Raw genomic sequence first — 21,619 nt, 5'->3', positions numbered from 1 at the left:
TCATGCCTTCTCATGGCAATACTGTATAAAGTGCATATATTGCTTGATATCTGCCACAAACTTGTTTCAGTAAAGAATATCTATCACTGCAAAGTTTTTTTTATGTAATTTATCTCTTCTAGCTGGCATGCACATCTCAAAATTTTATGGAAAGAAAGCTCCCCCAACACCAAAGGGAGTGAAGGGATTTGTGATAAGAGATGAGCCCCAGTCTGATTCTGATCTGTCAGATATATCTGTACATGACAGTGAAGATGAATCTTACCCTTCACAAGATGACAGTGAGGTGCTGCTTAGATTCTATTGAATATTTGAGGATGTTTTTTGATCACGGTTTACTGACTCTTATATGCACTGAGAGCAATCACTATGCTTTACAGGTAGATTCAAGTAAACCATTAGGACTTCCAATTGAGGAGTTGGAAGCATTTCTTGGCATCTACAGTTATATGAGTGTAGTAAAACTTTGTCAGACTCATTGATACTGGTGTCCTGAAGCTAATATAAGGGCTGTGGCAAATTACATGTCTTGTAAAAGGTGGGAAAGAATTAAGAGTAGCCTTCATTTTGCAGACAACACAAAAATGCCTGAAAAAGGTACACCTGAGTATGATAAATTGTATAAGGTCAGACCATATGTGAACATTCTGAAAGAAATTTTTAATAAGATTCCTTTGAGTATGAATGTTTGTGTTGATGAGATGATGCTTACTTACAAAGGTAGTTGAGGGCCTCATTACTACATCAAGTCCAAACCTAACTCTTGGGGATTTAAAGTTTGGACTTTAGCTGATTCTTTTGGCATCGTGCAAAACTTTGATATATGTGTTGGTGCAACACCAAAAGTTGATGGTTTTCCTGATTTGAAATCCAGTGCTAATATTGTTTGTAAATTGGCGTCTGTTATTCCTCACTGTAAGAATCACAGACTGTTCATGGATAATTTGTTCTCAACAGTTCCTCTGTTTTTTGAAATGTTCAAGAGAGGTATATTGTGCATGGGAACTGTTCAGAGTAACAGACTTGCTGGACTGAAGCTTATTTCAGAGAAGGACCTAAAATCAAAGGGAGCCTTTGTAGAATATGAAGGAAAGGTTAGCACATGTGCAGGTTCTGTAAGGGTTGTTAGATGGAATGATAACAATATATGTACAGTCATGTCTACGATGGGATCTGCTCAACCTGTCACAACTATTGGACACTGGGACAAAAATGTATCCACAACACAGAAAACTGATGTAAGGTGTCCTGCTCTTATCGAGTATTATAATGCTAATATGGGAGGTGTTGATAAAATGGATGCCCTTAATGCTTTTTATAGGATGTTTTTCAGATCAAAGAAGGGGTATCATTGGCTTTTTTATAAAAAAAAAAAAAAAAAAAAAAACTTATGTGGCAATAGTCAATGCTTGGTTGGTGTACAGACAGGATCACACAGATTATGGTGTCTCTGCAAAGCCTCTAAAATTGCATGATTTCAAACTAGTTTTGTCCTCATGCCTGCGTCTGCAAAACAGCCCATTGACAGGTAAGAAGAGAGGTAGGCCATCAGCTGGTGGAGTTGATGAAAAGCAAGCTGAGAAAAAGAACAAAGGTCATAACACTAAAGCAATTCCTTCTAACTAAGGCAATTAGGCATGACCAGGTTGGACATTTTCCTGTAACTCTAAAAGAAGAGGAAGGTGCAAAATGCCTGGTTGCAAGTCGTCACCTGTAACATGGTGCTTGAAGTGTGAACTCTATTTGTGTATTGCCTCAGACAAAAGGTGTTTCTTGGATTTTCATGGGGTTCACTATGATCTGCCAACACTGCCACATGAAAAATGAATTGATCTTTCTAGTACAAGAAAAAAAAGTTGTTTCAGGAGTTTTAACTCATTTCAGTACCTTTTAGATGGTTTTCATTTGTCTCTAATTGGGAATGTGAGATAAGGTATTTCTTGATCTGTAAACATTGTCACGTGCATAAAGAACTGATTTCTCTTATACTTGATAAGAAATTTGCGGTACAGGAGTGTTAAATATTTTACCAGTACCTTTTAGCTGGCTTTGATTTATGAAAATGTATATTTGTTTCATTCAGTCTAACAATAAAATATAGCAAACTTCACTCACTACATTCATTATTAATCTTATCAAATGTTTTTATCATATTATTATAGGTTTATTCAACAATATTAAATACAATTAGACATTCATATATACATTTTTTTTTTTTTACAAAATTGGTAGTTGAAAAGGGAGAGCGAGAAGCAAAGCTAAATAATAATCTTCACTTTCAGGTAAGATTAAAGCTTGGTATGTAATAATTCTGTATTTTGGCTATATTTCACTAAAAGGCCTGTCCTGTGCTCAGATCATCGAAAAAGGCACATTTGAAAAAAATATATATATATATCAAAAGCTTTTGATACCGTCCCACACGAGAGACTACTTACTAAATTAGCTTTACACGGAATAAGTGGTAGCCTATTAGGTTGGACTAGTAATTGGTTGAATGGTCAAAAACAGAGAATTGTTTTAAATGGAAAAACTTCTACATGGAAAAATGTTACAAGTGGAGTTCCTCAGGGTTCCGTTCTTGGGCCACTTCTATTCATAGTATATATAAATTATATAGACCATGGACTAAAATCTACTGTTTCCAAATTTGCTGATGATACAAAACTGTGCGGAGTGGCAAATGATCACTCAAACCAATTAGATATTCAAGAAGATTTAGATCAATTACAGCAATGGTCTGAAAAGTGGCTAATGAAATTTAACACAAGTAAATGCAGGGTAATGCACATAGGTAAAAATAACAGTAAGTACGATTACAAGTTATTTGGAAATTCGTTAACAAAAGTGGATAGTGAAAAAGATCTTGGCGTAATTATTAGTAACGACCTCAAATCACCCAACCGGTGTATTTCAGCCTCTGAGAAAGCAAATAAGATTCTAGGACTGATTGCGCGATCTTTTGATTTCAAAAGTCCATCACTCATTAACAAGCTATATAAATCGTTAGTTCGTCCACATTTGGAATATGCTGTTTCTGTATGGTCACCGAATCTCATTAAAGACATTGACAGACTGGAAAAAGTACAACGGCGAGCCACAAAACTGATTCCAAATATCAAAAATAAATCATGCGAAAATCGACTAAAACATATGAATCTGTTTTCCCTAAAAAAGTGTAGACTCAGAGGTGACTTCATACAGGTCTTTAAGATTTTAAAGGGAATTGACAACATCAAAAGTGACAAAATTTTCACATTGAATGAGAATCAGACAAGAAACAATGGTCTCAAACTGTCCAGAAATAGATTCAATTTGGAAGTAGGTAGAAACAACTTTGCCAACCGTGTAGTTAATGAATGGAATAAACTTCCTGCACAGGTAGTGCAATGTAGTTCAGTTCGAAGCTTTAAGAATCATTTAGATAAACACCTAAGCAAGATGCTGTAACGATTATAATTTATTTTATATTTGTTTTTGTTTTGTTATCATTTGTCTGTCTGATTTTCATTTATTATTAGTTATATGTCAATTTATTATTATTTACTATTTACCTGTTTGTTTATTATTTAACTATACCTATGCATTTATTTATTTTATTTGTCATTTACATTATTATAGTTTTTATTTATAATTTTATTTTTATTTTTTTCGCATCCGACCTAGATATGGACCAAAAGGTCTGTCGGCATGCTCCGCCTTTGTACTACAAAACAAAGCACTACGATTCGCCACACACTCCATAACCCCCATACCTTTACACAATAGAAGAACTACAAACACAACATAAACTCTACAGACTAGCACACAAAACATGGAACAGACTAACAATCATAAATCCAGAATTAGTACATAACAGCGAAGACATAGACACAAAAAACGGACATGGCCACAACTGGTGGCCTAGAGTGTCCCAGATTATCAACGGACCCCACCTAAAACTAAATATATATTATAAACACTAATACACCACTCTATCATCTTTCATTGTTCTACTAACCCAACTAACAATATCACTATAACTATTATTATTATTATTATTATTAAATAGAAAAAATTATAACACGTGCGAAAAAAATTGTACGTGATTTCATACTGTTACGAACACGTAAAGTGCCTCTCGTAAACTACCTCGTTCGGGTAGTTTACGATTAGCAGAGGTAGTTAGGCAGGCAGGCAAGGAGGAGGAGGAGGTGGAGAAGAGGCGATGTCGTAACCAAAATACAGTGGGACGGTCAGATTGTGCTTGTAGCCTAAACGAACTGTGTCGTAAGACTGAAGACATCGCCTCAAGCCGTGAATTCTTGCGCCCCCCTTTGCCCATTATTGATAATTTAGTTACGTTGCCTGCATACAAACTGGAACAGTCGAACTGTGCTTCTTTTGTTATATTTACGTGAATGTGTATAGACGAAGACCATGTTTGTTTGCCCTGCATTAATATAAGTGACCAAGGAAGAGCGTGCTTTTGTTCTCATACCATCTTTGTCGTCGCTACTGGGTAGTGGTGGGCAGCTACCGGTAAAGTTACCGGTTTTATCGGTAACAGCCTTGACGGTAGCTTACCGGCAATAATTCTGCTACCGTTAAGGTTCCGTTAACCGATAAGCTATACCAAACACTCGTGGAGCGGTAAGCACGTCTCGGCTTGGTGGTACTGAGTGACGGTAGTGGTGGGCAGCTACCGGTAGTTACGGGTTTTATCGGTAACAACCTTGACGGTAGCTTACCAGCAAAAAATCTGCTACCGTTTAGGCTCCGTTAACCGATAAGCTATCCCATAATACTCAGAGAGCGGTAAGCACGTTTCGGCTTGGTGGTACTGAGTGACAGTACTGACGCTACGGAGGATGAAAATTAACAGGAACGTATTCAACGTGCTAGATCGTCCTGCTCCCTTCTCGGCCCACAGATGCACAGTACGAAATGTACGTATTCGAATATGAAAATTAACAGACGTGCTAGATCGTTTTGTTCGCATCTCGGCCCGCAGAGGTTCAGTGCAAAATGTACGTATTCGATTAGTCAGCCTATGTGATCTAGAAATGAAGAGGTGGTCAAACTACTCGAAAACTTTTCAGTCTGCCTGGTTAAAGGATCCCCTGTTTAAAAAATTGTTAGCGGAAGTGAAAGAGGATGGAAATAAGGCACGTTGTAAAGTTTGTAGAACGGACATGAAAGCTCACAGAACGGGGAGATTGGAGAGACATTGTTTCCACACTTACCAGATCTTCATATTTAACTTTATATTTAATGTTTATTAATATATGCATATTTACATAAATGTACGCAGTTGCTCATGAAAGACACCATCTGCATGTTACAATCTATTTGTACTGTACTTGTATTGGAGTTAATCACAAACAAGTTCACAAATACACTTATCAGACTCGCACGAGTGATGACTGACAAGGATATATATATAAGCTATGGGTTGGGGCAGGGTCGGACGTCTCTTCAACCAACTCTCTCCACAAGCTCCAAGTATCATCGCCGGCCGGTGGTGGCTGGGAGATATATCTCCTAGCTGCTGCCGGTCTGGCATGGCCGACCTCTACGTTGACGTCGGCAGGCGGGTTTACACCAAGACAAATACACACACACATTTCCCAAGACACGTAAATCTCTGTTTTCAGAGTAGTGCTTGGAAGAAAAGAGGCACACGCACACTTTCTCGCTAGCAAAGCAGAGGCCCAAACCGTCTCTCTCAGTACGCCCAATCTGACCGCAGGCTGGTTGACGGAGAGACTTGGGACACCTTTCTGTCCGACCGGCCCGCAACCAAACGCTGGCCTCTCGCTGACGCTGGTGGGCGAGTTTACACTTCTGACATTTACACACAATTCCCAATCACGTAATTCTCTGTTTTCAGAGTTGTGATTGGAAGGAAAGAGACCTTACAACACCGGCCCGTCTGCCCCTCCTCGCATCGCCACTGAATCTACTCTTCCGAAATCCAAACCCAGTCTGGGGAAAAACAGGCAACGCTCGCCCCACCTGTGGCTCATCAGGTTCGCGCTCGCCAGCGGTGGCGGCGAGGAGTTATCTCCTTGCCGCTCCCGTTCTGGTCACTGATCTCATCGTTGACGTCGGCAGGCGGGTGTACACCGCCCGTCTGCCCCCCCTCGCACCGCCCCTTGATCAACTCTAAAAGGACTTCAAACCCAAAACCTGGGGATAATCAGGGTACGCTCGCCCCCCCTGTGGCTTATCAGGACCGCCCTCTACACGCGGGAAGTGAAATCAACTCGCTTCTCGTAAGATACACACATACACCTCTCACGAACAGAGCCACAACACACGCACAAACATCTACACTTACTTTTTCTTCGACTAAAATTCGCTTCCTTTCTAACTTTCTCTTCTACTACATCTTCTCATTTCAGTTTACCTCCCACTAAAGATTTTTCCGTTTTTCCACCTTTACTACTACGCCTCCTACCATTTTCTAAACTTTCGTCGGTGATCCTAACCCCGTTGGTAATCCTAACCTCCGGCGTCAAGCGCTGCCCTCCAAGCTCCTGGTCCAGTTCTCCTAAGCCACGACAACAAATAAGCCCCTAATCGTTCGCAATTCGCCCGGTGGCAATAGCCCTCTTTTATACACTACTATCTTTTCATTTTCTAACAGACATTCTTCCCCTCCCACAAAACCCGATCCCGCGCAAGCGAGGTGGTCTTTTCTTGGAATCCAGAATCCAGATACAGTATACCACAACAGACTCACGGAAAGCAGAGACAAGAATAAGCGGGCAGAGACGATCAAAGATTCTGGTGGATTAACACTGTGCCCATTGAAGTGGCCTCTACGACGCAAGGTAACGTGTTATTCAAAAATCATATTTTGTTAGTGATACGCATGTAATTATTATTCGCGTAGTCTTAAGTAACTAATATTTGCGAGCCTTACCCTAGATTGGTGGAGGTGGCGCGCGCTGGCGATTCCGGTGGGCATGTATCCAAATGGATACACAGAATAAAAGATTAAAATAAAATATATGCGTGTGTTTTTTGTCCATTTAAAGGTACTTTAATATAAATATAGGGATCGTAGAGTCCTGCTAATACAAAATTAACGTAATTCCAATATAAAAAATTACAACTATGAACAATTGAAAAAAACTGACAGAAATTCAAAGGGTTAAGATTGTGTTCCTGAGCCTAATATAAGAGGAACTTGGTAAAAAAAAAACATTATGAAAATGACCTACATATGTCAATTCATCTCGCACAAAACCTTTAAAACCTCAATTGTACAAAAAAACTTTGTCCTGACTAAATGAAAAATGGGTGATTTTGGAAATGAATTTTTATGTGTAATGTGTAAAAATGATGCATGTAATTATTTTTCTTTTATGAAATTGTTTCTGTGAAAAATATATTCTTTGTATGAAATTGCACTTACATAGAGACGGAAGTGGAGTGTGAGAGGGGGGGGGATTGGTGCGTAGGCCTATGCACTGAGGGAGAGGAGGTAATGCTGTGACCTTACACGCACCCCCTCCCTACTCCCCGCCCACGAGAGTTGGAGTAACGAGTCGGAGCGCAGGATTTTTTATAGTGACGACGTTACAAAACTTGTGATTACACACCATAGTATGATGAAATTTGTTTAGATTTAAGTCATAAAGGCGACTCGAACTTGGGACGTCACTACTACCTCACGAGTCTTTTACCGGTAAATTACCGGTAATTCCGGTAACGGCATTGTTGTTTACCGGTAATTCCGGTATTGAAATTAGCGGTATTTGCCCAGTAGTACTGGGCTTGGCGAATCTTAGAAGTTGTGTTTGAACGACACTGTCCGGAGCCGTTCGAAGGAGCCCGGGGTGTTCGTTTCAATACAAAACCACTGAGTATGGCAAATAGAAGTCACTAGTCACTACCTCCCCTCACATAACTGTAAGATATTACTAGTCGTCATCCCAATATGGGAAAAAATCATACTGGAAAAAAAAATGTATATGACGTATAGAAATCATGACCCTCCCCAATCACCATGAACACAAAACTAACCGCCATAGAAGTCAAAACCTAAAAATAGGCAAAAAATAGTCGTATGCATTTAATATTAACAAAAAACTAACAACCAACCAAAAACAAATTAACGACCAACAATAACATCATAACAACAACTCAAGAAAGAAGAAAGAGAATACCTAAATCTGTAAGCTTATAGATGGACCAACCTCGAATTCCATAACTCCGTATGAATAATTAGGCAGAAGCTTCGCGACAAACAACATACTAATAATCACAAAAATATAAATAATTAAAACAGCAAGTGGGTCTGCCCCACACCTATCATAACTCTAACTTCCTTCCATTTCATTCTTTCCTTACACTTACCCCCCAAATACCCCCTTCTCCCCATCTTTATGATCATACCTATCCTGTCCAGCAGTACCGGTAGTAGCAATAGGGTATGGGTTAGGTGAGCAACGATAGAGGGAGGCAAGGGAGTGAGCCTGGGAACGGTAGGAACATAATCCCTAAATTCCCAGCTTTCTTCAATAAAAATCCCAAGATGACAGCCATAATCCCAGCGTCTGGCACACTGCCAGCCACCATGTTCCTTGTGCAAAACGTTCTGGAGCGTACGTCACGAATGCTGTGCGAATACGTCAAATGAAGAATTGGTATATTTATATTTGTTCTTATCATAACTAAAAAAAATAATGTTTTATAAACATCTACATATATTTACCTTCATTTACTGTAGGAAGGTAATATTTGGTAAGCAGTTGAGTACATTCGGACACTTGCATTAGTTGTCGTTGGTGGCTTGGTGCCCAAATGTTTGGTCATCGCCTGATGAGGCAGAGAAGCTGCAGGTGGTATGGATAAGTACGGCCAGGCCAGGCATGAAATATGTGATTTGGGTGGATTTTTTTCATGTTTTTATTAAAATATTCATCACAAGTCTCACTGATTTTTCATATGTGAGATACGAATGTGCACGAACAGCGAATTCGAACAAGGTAGGTAATTTTTTTTTTAATTTTCCAATTATTACTATATAATTTCACCCATTACCTCGTCGTATGTCTCCATTCTTGATCAACTCGCCTTCTCCATTTACCATTATACGAACTTTCCTGTTGTAAATATCCCGAAATAAATGACGTTATATAAATTATCAAATAATGTACGACTCGCTAACCTCCTGTCTCCACTACATCATTGTTTCTTATCTGTATTTGTATGATAACGCAGATTATGAATTACTGAGAAAGTAACTAAATATTGACTGGGTGAACTACCTATCTGAGGCTACCAATATTGAGGAAATGTGGGTTAAATTCAAGTCAAAACTGCATGTCGCAATAGATAAGAGTGTACCCAAAAGAAAGATGGTGAATTTAAACCAATCCAGAAAAAGGACAAACAACAGTTTACCAATGAATAAAAAGTTATGGTATAAGATTATGGTTGTGGATGAGAATGAAATCCTTGGCTTATGGGACCCCCCGCCCAATTTTTTTTTCTTTTTTTTTCTGAAGGATCTTGCTGATTTTTTCTGTGTGATATCTAGGTCTGAGGAAACCTTCACAGCTTGATTTTTGTTCAGATCTGACAAGTAGTTTTTTATTTTTTAATAAAAAACGTAAAAAATACCATATTTTTGGGCTTCTTTCAAATCCTATCTCCTCTTACAATTTCTATTCGATGTCTTCCATTTTAGAGCAAAAGAATCTTCTACATATATAAAAAAGCAAAATAGAATTTTTTTTAATATCTTTGTTGCGCCGAGGAATTTTTTTTTATTAATTATCGAAAAAAACGCAAATTTTTGACTGACGTTATTAAAAAAAATTCTATTTAACATATGAAAAAAAATCTATTTCATTTTTTGACATTTATCTAGCTATTAATAGAGACCTCATATGAAAAAATCGGTTGAAAATTGAGGGAGGAGATAGACTGTGTTTTTAAAAACTTACATTTTTCAGAAACGAGTGTTAAAGTTTTTTTTTTTTTTCTTAGTTTGACTAAATTTTACATTGGACCTCTTAAGACCCATTGAAAACAGGTTCCATTGTATTTTCATGATGATTTTGCATCTTTCAAGTAACTCAGGCACTTTGTACCCTCCTACAGTGTAGGATATTATTCACTCAAAGTGAGGGTCTCATAAGCCGCCACCTCACTCTTTGTCGCAAAGTTTGAGTTCTTGTTCTAGAATGACCCAGCAAGGTAGTCCTGATTGCTGGGATTCAGCTCTCTTTCTTTTCTTGGGTTTCCTTTCTGGTGTTGGAACAGGCTCTTGCTGCATCAGGGACATCACTGTGAGGTTTGAGACTCTAAACCCAAGGTGTTGCAACAAGGAGGCATCCTTGTAGGCACTTGTTAGCAAACAGTTGTTTGCGTAGAGACAACGTGTCTGATATAGGTGTAGAGGACAGAGGATCAGGTGCTGAGGATGTGGATGTAGATGGCAGGGAGAGAGCTGCTGGAGGGAGTACTAGTGGTGGCGGAGGTGGTGATAAAGTTGATGCTGGGGTTATTTCTTTCTCCCCTTGAGTTGCTAATGTAGACGTTCTTATCTTCTGCAAGTGTGCCTTTTGTTTGGATAGCTTAGGCATGGCTAATATCTTCAAATATCTCTTCACTGAAAAATAGATGCGAATTTCACACGGCAAATTAGTGAACGCGGCAAGCTAACGTGTACATGTCCTTTACTTTGTAAGGACATGTACTTCCTCACACCACATACTCACGTGCATGCCGGACGTAAGAGAAAACTTTGAGTGCATCAAACGCAAAAAAAAAAAAAAAGAGTAAAATATGGTCAAAACGTATGTAAATGGTCGTGCGCAGCATGTGGCTGCCGGGGGGAGGGAGGGTAGGCCCTTTAAACCCTTTAAAAATGGCGGTACGATAAAAACACTTTACGAGCATCTAGAGCAAGATCCCTACTATGTATTTATGCAATAAAACCTTTTTTTTTCAATTTTTTCTTAAATCTGGGGGCGGGGGGTCCCCTTAAACAAGGGCACTGCAGAGGATGGAAAAACTGAAAATTATTTGGAAAAAGTTGAAGAGCAACAGGGTTTCTAGTGAGAAATGTTGTGATATGAACGATAGTGTACATCATTTCCGTCGCAATTGCGTACTTTAACTTTTCAAGTAATTAAATATTGAAGTTATGCACTTATGCCTACATCTCCCCGATTTGGGGGGACCTGTGGGAAATAGTTTTTTTTTTTTTTTTTTTTTTGGGTGGGGAGCGTTGCAAAACATGTATAAAATGAACAAGAACAAAAAAAAAAAAAAAATCCATAAATTTCACCTTTCAAGGCGGGAATTGCGCCGGGAAACGCGCGCGCAGCCAATGATTCGAAATATTTGTCGCTATATCCTCTACATTTAGCGAAGCCGCCCACGCATGTTGTTGCTCAGGAGCGCTACCAACGAATCGCAATATTTCTCGCTATATCCGCTAAATTTAGCGAATCCCACTCCGCCCACGCAAAAGTTGCTAACTGTAAAATAGGGAATAAATGCATGAGGCTTGGAGAGGACCGATGGTTGCGAATTTGTGTACAGCTAACCTAACGTAAAGTAACGTAACCTCAACTTAACTAAACCTAACCTAACCATAATCTAACCTAACCTAATCAACCCTAACCTAACCTAACCAACCCTAACCTAACCAAACCTAACCTAACCTAACCAAACCTAACCTAACCAAACCTAACCATAAAATAACCTAACCAAACCAACCAAACCTAACCTAACCTAACCAACCCTAACCTCAATGTAACCTAACCTAATCTAACCCAACCTAACCTAACCTAACCAACCCTAACCTAACATAACATAACGAACCCTAACCTAGCTTGGGGGCTTTGCCTCCCCCCCTCCGACCCCTCCAATCCGCACAAAAGCACTCTTAGTAACGTATCTTGAGGTCTCTTAAAAGTATAACGATTAGTATAAATGTGTGTTTATGTATTAGAACTAATAGGTATTAAAGGAAATGGTAAGCATGTATTCCGCAAAATAAAAACCTATTTCCGACCTGTTTGGAAACGCGCGAATCTCGATTTAATAATCCCCCACAAAAAAAAAAAAAAAAATCCCACAGATCCCCCAAGATCGTTGGGGAGGAGCTGTAAGCATTAGTTGAAATATTAATTACTTGAAAACTATGCATTTGCAACAGAAATGATGTACACCATCAATCAAGACACAGCATATCTCAGCAGAAACCCATAAGCCACTTAGGAAAAACGTTGGTTGGGTGAAACTAAAAGCGAGAAATTTAGCGATTTGTTGGTAACGCTCCTCAATAATAATAAAACAAGAAACTTAGCGATTCGTTGGTAACACTGCTCAATATTAACAATGGTGCCCGGGCTCAAAGGTGAAATTTATGTATTTTCATATATTTTTGATGTATTCTTGTTGATTTTATACCTGTTTTGCAACACGCATTACTTGATTTATTAGTGCTCCCCACCCAAAAACCCGATTTCCCACATGTCCCCTCAGATCGTTGGGGAGATGTAGGCATAAGTGCATAAATTCAATATTTAATTACATGAAAAGTATGCATTTGCAATGGAAATGATGTACAACATCCTCTGACCCAGGGCAGTGGACAAGATGCAGTAATGACCCGTCATCCAAGATAAGAGAGAGGGAAGAGGGTAGAGGGGAGTGGAATGTATTAGGGATGGAATGGGTGGGAGTGGTTTTTATGCCTTTTTTTTTGGCTACCTCCCTTATAAGGGGGGGAAAAGCCTTTGGTATATGTATGTATTAACAGCATTACACATCCTTATTGTTAAATCTTATGTTATTTTATATTTGTCTATTATATCAGGAAAGGGGGTGTATAATGTCGCCATGGTTGTTCACTGTTTAATGTGTACATGGATGGGGTGGTTCGGGAGGTGAATGCAGGGGTGGTGGGCAGGAGACTGGAGTCAGTTGGATAAAGTGGGGAAAAGTGGGAGGTGGGCCATTTGATGGCTGGGTTTGGGGGGTGGGTGGGAGGGGATTGGGAGTGAATGTGAGTGAGGGTGGGGTGATGAGATGTGCAGGTGGGAGGATGACGGAGAGTTGGAGGTGGGTCTTAATGAGGAGAGGCTGGAGGAAGTGGATAGCTTTAGGTGCTTGGGGGCGGATGTGGCAGGAAAAGGAGTGGAGGTGAAGGTAGATGTGTAGACTGAGAGAAGCAAGTGAATGCCTTGGAGGATTTAAAATGTAATGAGAAATAGGCATTTGGGAATGGATGTGGGGAGGAGATTGTATAAGGGAGTGATTGTGCCGATGGTGCTGTGTGGGGCAGAAACATGGAGTTTGGGAAAGGCAGGGAGGAGATTGAATGTGCTTGAGATGAGGTGGAGAGGTGTTGGGGGGTTGTGGGGTTGGATGGGGTGAGAAACTGGGAGGTGGGGGGATGGCTGAGGGGGCTGATGGGATGGTTTGGACACATGGAGGGATTGGTGAGGGAGGTGTGGAAGGTGGGGGTGGGGGAAGTGGGCTTGAGGGGGTGACTGGGAATGGGGTGGATGGTTGGGATGGGGAGGGCAATGAGCCAGAGGGGAAGTCTGTTGAGCAGGAAGGGAAATGGCAGGAGATAGGGATGAGTGGAGGGTGGCTGTGTGTGGATGATGCTGTGATGTGGGGAGGGGAGGTGCTGGGAGGATAGGGGGTTGTGGAGTGTGTGTGTGTGAATGGTATTTTGGCGCAGCCCGGAGGCTTCTCCCCATCCTCTGGTTTTCTGTGCGAGGGAATGGAGGGGTGGGTTGCCAGTTGGGTGAAGCAGCCTTGATGTGGACGTACTGTGTCTTGCTGCATTGGTTCTGACCCAGGGCAGTGAGCAAGATGCAGGGGTGGCCCATCATCCACAAGGAGCAGGGATGAAAGTAAGCCTTTTGACTTTGGCTACCTCCCTGATAAAGGGGGAAAAGCCCTTGGTATATATAGATAAATAGATAGATATTAGGAAACAGCAGATAATCGGAACTGCCTTGTCTGATAACTTGACCTTAACCAGGCAAGGCTTGGACACAACTAAAACCTCTCACCCTTGTAGTAACTACAGCCATACGATGATTTCGGGGGTGGGGGATGGAGAGAGCGAAAGGAGAAGGAAGAAGAAGATGGAAAATAAAAGGGAGGTAACTAAATCTGAATACCCAGTATAATTTTTGTGCTTTGAGAAATAACTGAAAGCTCAGTTTTTAATAAACATCCCTTGTTTTACTTGCAATAATGCTGAAGGGTTTGCATAAATAGGCAACACTGTAAAAACAAATGAAGGCAGCTTGGTGATTGCATAAAGCCCCATGATTAATATGGGTTTGTCTGAATCTAAGTGGTTTGGCCAGGTTAGACCATTAACTTAGTGCAATATCCATGAATTTCACATGTCATTACCCACCTAAATGAGTTGGCTAAATGTTTTGCAATGTCCACACACTCTTCATACAATACTTGCAAGTATGTATTTGAATACCGTATTTTTTGGACCATAAGGCGCTTCGTACCATAAGGCGCACCCGTAATTTGTTATTCCCTGTCCTTACATAAGGCGCACCCGTAATTTGCTATTCCCTGTCCTTACATAAGGCGCACCTGGTCTCGTCATCGTATAATCATGCATATGTGAGTGCATTCAGAACTGAACATTTTCGTTGTTGAATGAGAAAAATCGGTTGGGATTTAGCAAAATTACAAAAATGATATATTTTTTTTATTTTGGTCAGTGAAAGCAGACCACCTCCATGGACGGTCTGCCCTGCCAATACCCCTAAAAAACAACAAACACGTTACGGGAATTGTGGGGAATAAAACCAACATTAGCAGTTTTATTCCCGGAATTCTCTATTCACTTAAAAACACAAGATTACAAATGAAGGTAAATTTTTAGTTTCGACCATGGGCGCAATATAGCAATAGAAAATTAATTATCAATTTTGTAAATTATAATGGATCAACGTAATATGCAATTTTGTGAGCGGAAATAAAAAACAAAAAATGTGCTGAAACAGATTTCGTAAGTAACGAAGTCGTGTCGGACGAATGGTACGCCATGTTTGTTATGATAGATGCCGACGTCGAAGTATGAAAGGGTGATAAATTCGTCTAACCTAACCTATGTTTAATAAATCATTACCTGCAAATTAAATGTCATCCGGCTCGTCCTCGTTGTCGTTGTCGTGAGAGACGTTGGCGTCCTGATCCTATGCTACCGACTTCGTTTATTAGCATATTTGCTTGTAGCAAGGTATTTTTTATTTTCATTTCCGCCCACAAAATTGCATATTACGTTGATACATTTTAATTTACAAAATTAATAATTAATTTTATATTGCTATATTGCGCCCATGATCGAAACTAAAAAAAAAAAACCCAAATGACTACAGTCTGAGTGGAGCGAGACTAGGCCAATACAAAATGGCTGTGTTGTGGACGCTCTCATGTCATAGCCATGATAGCGTGAATGAATGCGGTGGCATGGACTCGAAAACTGTCGAAGTTTTCGCAATTTTTTTTGTCAAGATAAATGCATCTTGGTTATAACTTTTGCTAGGCCTATGCACTGTCACCGTCGGCAGGCTAGCTACGAAACGTGTCAAAATAGTACGTCACTATCCGAGGCATTTTATTGCACTGAAGCCACACATAAGGCGCACCGCACGATAAGGCGCACCACCCGATTTTGGCCGATTTTAAGGATTTTTCCCGCGCCTTATGGTCCGAAAAATACGGTAATTGAATTGCCTTGATCTTACTCCCTTTGCTAACCGAAGACTTGATTTGCTAGACAATAATGTTCCCTGCACAGCCATTACTCTGCTACAGTGAAATATTCAAATGTTGTCAAATTACAACCCCTAGCATCCTCCTCAGGCACCTCTTTTAAAATACATTGTTATCTCCTTTCAGTCTCTCACATTCCACATCTCTGTGGGTATGGTGTCTTCATAAAATCTTCTTTTTGCATACATTCTCAAATATCTGCTATCCACAATGCTCTCTACATCCCAAACAAATACCTGTATATTCATCCATGCACTCAGTACTGACATGCACATTTACTCACTGCTAGTTATATGACCTCAGATGGTTGAAACTTTCCACTTCCTCAAGCAACTTTTCATTCAATCTCACATTCATTCTGCTAACATCGTCATTTCTCATATGTGCACTTCATGAGGTTACTTTTCACTCATTCACTCTCATCTTCCATCTATTATTTCCCTTGTCAAACTCTTTCATTTACCAACTTAGTATCTCTAAAGAACCTGTCACAGCTGTACTGTCATCACAAACAACCCTGCATTCTTTGTTTCAAAGTCTTCACCCTGCTCTAGGGAAATTCACTAAGTAATATTAAACCTACTTGTAATTATGGTGCATAGCTTCATTGGCTTAAATCCAATCCTGCAGTTGTTGTCCTTGGTCTTCCATCCAACTTGTCCCTCCCAGTTGAACTTCTTTTGCAAGTCATTTGTTAAACATGTGACAGTACTGAAATATAAATTAATTTCAACTTTTAATAACAATATTTATTTGATGCAAAGGATAAAAAAAAATCTTTATATTATGCTTCCTGTAACTATCATATCTTCATAATAAGAAAATAATGCATACCACTACTTTTCCATTTAAAATAATAGTGTCCCGAAATCCCTGGACAGTGGAAAGGGGAGGTGGTAGTTGTGGAGGCGTGGGAACTCTCATACCTTGAGGAATGGGTGAAAGGGGATAGCTGCAGTGGGAGCCAAGGTCCAGGAGATCTGAGTCACTGGCCGGGACCACTCATGTGCCCTTCAAAGCGAGCGTGTCTATATCTCAAAAAGGTGTAGTAGAGAGCAACTCACGATGTAAATCACAATCCTAGGCTAATCAAATAAAACATGATGCAAATATTTTAATAACATTAATTCCACAATAAACATACAACTTGAATCTTTAAGAGTACTTAATTAAATGTTGCAATTTCACGTATGAAACATGATGCAAATATTTCAATAACATGAATTCCACAATAAGCATACAACTTGAATCTTTAAGAATAGTTAATTAAATGTTGTAATTTCACCTATGATTTACGTGTTCTACCTAGCTAGCTCTGGGTGCTTTGATTCCTACCTAAAATTTCAGCAAATACCTCAATGCCTTCGGGAATCTCCATGGATACTGCACTCCATGGACTCATTTTCAAATAAATGATTGACATTTAGTGTAGGACGCAGCTGCCGGCAGTGGATAAACCTGCGGGTTGGAGGGCGGTGGGCATCATAGCTGTCCTTGTTGGTGGAACACCTTGTAGCTGGATCTGTTTCCGAAAATGTCCCTTTCACGAACTTACCCCCCGTCGAGTGGGATAGTGTCCTTGGTATTGGGTCACTGATGCATTCAATATACTAAAGGTTTTGGAGTCACTGAAGGCGAAACTCAATACAACACTGAACAGGCTGATTCCCAAAGGGGTTGGGGCGTCACTAGGGATCGAGGTGGAACATCCTTGATAGCCTTCCTAAGCGGATGGAACACGTTTATCTTCCGAGAGCACGAGAAGCACACCTCACCTTGTGAGAACCTGAGATTAACTGACGGGTGCTTGCCGTTGCCCGCGGGCGTCACTCACCAGCTTATGCCCATACACTGTTGCCAGTATTTCTTAATTTCAAATCACCAATTCCAAAGGGAATGGAGTGCAACATTTATGTAGTAGTTGAATCATCTCTAGTAGTCCTTTGAGATAGTCACTAATCACGAGAGAGGATTATATGATCCTAACTAGCCTAATTATCTAGCCTATATGAGAAGTGGCAAGCATGCAGGGTAATTCCACAGAGTAGAGGAAAGCAACAGCCAAAAAGGGCTGAAAGGAGATGAAAAAATGTGAAGCCTACTGTGTTGGCGAGTCCCTTAAACAAAAGTATTTGGTAACTGCGATTTGAAGCAGTAAAAAAAAAAAAAAAAAAAAAAAAAAAGCAATAGGCAGCGTGTCACAATGCAAAGTTGTGACATATACTCATTTCTTGACAGAGACATAGTAAAATCTTATCAAGGAAGAAATTAGAAAGAAAAATCATTTAACTATTATATAAGTGCTTTTCTGGCTTTCTTATTTGCAAAATTATAACACTATCAAAATCAACTTGTTTGGCAATACTAGACTCAATCCTTAATCTTGCTAGATCAGCAAGTTGAGTTTGTGTCATAGTAGACTGTAAATAATTTGTACAAGTTTAAACTTGCTGAAAGATATTTCAGCAGATGCTACTGTAGCTGGAATTGTCAAGAATATTCTCAAGCTAGTACAAACATTTGGAAATAATTCACACAATTTGTATTTTGTTAATAAATTTAGCAATTCTAAAGGTTTCAGCTCTGGTTTTCCAAAATTGGCTTTGTGTACAACTGGTAAATGTTGCATTTCTTCTGCAAGATCTTCATCATCAAGGTATGAAGGATACTGATGAGCTAGCCTTGTTGCTTTTTTTTTCTAGCTCATTTTCCCACATTGTTGGATATTTCCACAAAAAATCAAAATTTTCAGCCAACCTCTTAACAGCATTAAACTATACAGTTAATCCAGCAACAACATTATCAATCAAAACATAAAACACAGTTTTCTAATATAAGCCTCCTCTGGGGAATCATCTGTGTCATTCATTTTTGCCATATTGGCTTCAGGTGTACGTGTGTCATGCATCCTTGTTCTCTTCTGATCTACATGTCTATGTCCATGGGAGAATTTTATTTCCATCTTACAATTGAATGCAACCTCTTTGGCTTCATTCCAGATTCCTTTCCAGTTACTTCGTAACTTCACCAAATCTTCAAGAAGAATTTCAATGTTAGACACCACATCCAAAGTTAGATGCCTAGCTTGAATTACCTTGTTGCACATATCTATTGCAGCCAAAATTTTATACCAAACTGCCAACATCAGCACACAAATAAAACTTCTTAGGTATGCCAATACTGCATTTATTTCATTTCTTGTCTTTGCTGTTAAGTTAAGCTCTAACAGATCTAGCAATGCTGACTGGATACCATTAAGATGAGATGGAAAAGGTTTGATACATTGAAGTCTAAGACCATCTGGTTTCTGACATGCCTTGTATTTACCTAATTGTATTTTACGGGAAGGGGAGCTATGCTCATGGTGTCCCGTCTTCATATCTCATTTTATCTAAACTGTTTTTAAATTCATGTATTGTTTTTGCACACACCACTTTCTCATCTAACTTGTTCCAAATGTCTATTACTCTGTGAGGAAAGCTGTTCTTTTTCAGATCTCTCCGTGTCCTCTTGTATTTCTATCATCCCATTTTATTAGATCCTCTCTATCAATAGTTTCAATGCCTTTCATGATTCTATAAATAGCTATCAAATCTCCTCTCTCTCTTCTTTGCTCTAATGTCTGTAGCTCAAGTTTTGCTATTCTCTCTTCATATGATAGTTTTGAGAGTTGGTGCCAATTTTGTAATTGCTCTTTGTATTCTTTCAAGTTTTTTTAATACATTTTTTTTGTACTTGGTGACCACATAGTTGCTGCATATTCCAATCTTGGTCTTATCAGGGTGATTAGTATTTTCTTCACCATTTCTTCATCCAGGTATGTAAATGCCACTGATTGTTCTTATTAGATTATAAATTTCTCCAAAAATCTTGTTTATATGTTTCTCAGGTGACTCCCAGGTCCTCATTTTCTACTTTTTTTTATTCCTTCTTCTCCCAATTTATATGATCCTATTATTCCTTTTTTGCTTTTTCCAAATTCCATTATACTACACTTCTTAGTATTGAACTCCATCTCCCACTTCCTACTCCATTCCCATACTTTATTGAGATCACTCTGTAGTGACTCACAATCTTCTTCGGTGTTCACTTTTTTTTTTTAACAGTTTTGCATCATCTGCAAAGAAGCTCATATAACTTTCAATTTCTTCATCCATATCATTAATATATATAGCAAACATTATTGGGGCCAGAACTGTTCCTTGTGGAACACCATTTATTACTTCATCCCAATTAGAGTGTTTGTCTCTTATCACTATCATTTTTCTTTCTTGCAAAAAGTCTTCCATCCATTTAAGCAGTTTGCCCTGTATTCTTCCTTCGGTTTCTAATTTCTTAAGCAACTTCTTATGTGGTACTTTGTCACAATCAGCCCATCCATCTCTTTCTTGTATTATATCTATTAGCCTTGAATAGAAACATATTAAATTGGTGACACATGATCGTCCTTGCCTGAATCCAAATTGCCTTTGATTTAGCACGTTGTTTTTTCTAAATACTTTACCCATCTACTTTTGATCATTCTTTCACAAATTTTTGCTATTGTACTTGTTAGAGAGACTGGTCTATAGTTGGTAGGATCTTCTTTATTTCCCCCTCTATATATAGGTTTATATGTTTCTCAGGTGACTCCCAGGTCCAATTGATGGAGTGGTTGGGAAATGTGGAGTTCCAGGAAAGAATGGTAGTGGAGAGTTGATGGTGGAAATGTGTCTAGAAAGAGAGTTGATGATAGCAAATACAGTGTTTCGGAAGAAAATCAAGCATAAGTACACATGGGAGAGGGTGGTGGATGGAAGGGTGGTAGGTAGAGCATTGATGGATTATGTAGTGGTAAATAGGATTATGATAGGAAGAGTTAAGGATGTACATGTGCTAAGGGGAGAGGGTGGGGGAATATCAGATAATTTTTTGGTGGAAGGTAAGTTGAGAGTGGAGGACAGATGGAGAAAGAGGAAAGGGACAAAAGGTAGGGAGGTGCTTAGACTGAACTCTTTAAATGAAAAGGATAAGAGAAGGAGTACAAGAAGAAGCTGAAGGAGGAGTGGGAAGGAGTGAAGGATAGAGTAGAGCTAGGTGTGGAGGAGGAATGGGGATGGTTCAAGGAGGGAGTCACAAAGTGTGCAAGGATGGTGTGTGAAACAAGAAGGACAGGAAGAAATAGAAGGAAGGGTAGTGAATGGTGGGATGAGGAAACAAAGAAGGTTGTAGAAGAGAAGAAGCGAGCTGGTTACAAAATAGGACGAGGGAGTCATATGAGAGGTACAAAGAAAAGAAAATAGAAGTAAATCAAAAGGTAAAGGAGGCAAAGAGGAGAGCAGATGTGAAATGGGGTAAGAGTATGACAGAAAATTTTGAAAGTAATAAAAAGATTATTTGGAAAGAAATTAGGAGAGGAAGAGGAGGTGAATCAAGTAGAGAAGAAAAGGTAAAAGGTGCAGATGGAGAGATGATAATGGAAGAGAAGGCAGTAAGAGGAAGATGGGCAGAATATTTTAGGGAGTTGCTAAATGTGAAGGAGTATATGGAGGGAAAGATAGTTGCAGTGGGAAATGCCAAGAAAATGACCGTGATTATTGAGGAAAATGGAGGAGAAATAAAGAAGGATGAAGGGAAGGCAGTTGTTAAGATGATGAAAGCAGGTAAGGCATCTGGTCTGGATGGATGCCATGCAGAATGTCTAAAAAAAGGAGGTACAGTGATGGTGGACTGGCTGGTGAGGTTATTTAATGTTTGCTGGAGAGAGGGTAGAGTGCTGGAGGACTGCCTGTATAGTTCCACTTCACAAGGAAAAAGGGGACAAGTGTGAATGTAGTAGTTTCAGAGGGATTAGCTTGTT

General features: G+C 39.5%; 1 protein-coding gene and 1 long non-coding RNA gene across 15 annotated transcripts in view; one reads left to right on the top strand and one right to left on the bottom strand.

The window, feature by feature from the left end:
* The window catches only part of LOC143028323 (uncharacterized), a 104,542-nt gene extending 95,759 nt beyond the window's left edge, over positions 1 to 8,783 (bottom strand). For both annotated transcript variants that reach the window (XR_012966720.1, XR_012966719.1), the window contains exons 1-2: positions 8,708 to 8,783; positions 8,389 to 8,611 (exon numbers count right to left, since the gene is read on the bottom strand). This is a non-coding gene — a long non-coding RNA (uncharacterized LOC143028323). The remainder of the gene's footprint in view (positions 1 to 8,388; positions 8,612 to 8,707) is intronic.
* Positions 8,536 to 21,619, top strand: part of LOC143028316 (endoribonuclease Dicer-like) — a 111,863-nt gene continuing 98,779 nt past the window's right edge. For 4 of the 13 annotated variants that reach the window (XM_076190235.1, XM_076190229.1, XM_076190237.1 and 1 more), the window contains exons 1-2: positions 8,792 to 8,981; positions 18,780 to 18,949. Coding sequence is in view for 4 of the 13 variants with exons in the window: in XM_076190224.1 (XP_076046339.1) it covers positions 8,815 to 8,843 (29 nt within the window). In the remaining 9 variants the exon portion in view is untranslated. Of the gene's footprint in view, positions 8,640 to 8,791; positions 8,982 to 18,779; positions 18,950 to 21,619 lie in introns of those variants that run through there. The other 9 variants (XM_076190236.1, XM_076190228.1, XM_076190234.1 and 6 more) reach the window with 6 other exon arrangements.

This window comes from Oratosquilla oratoria, chromosome 9 (genome assembly GCF_046742065.1).
Source record: "Oratosquilla oratoria isolate Oo_2021 chromosome 9, ASM4674206v1, whole genome shotgun sequence".
In the NCBI taxonomy this organism is placed as follows: domain Eukaryota; kingdom Metazoa; phylum Arthropoda; class Malacostraca; order Stomatopoda; family Squillidae; genus Oratosquilla; species Oratosquilla oratoria.
The sequence above is the reverse complement of the archived record's forward strand: the minus strand, read 5'-3'. Positions and strand labels throughout refer to the sequence as shown.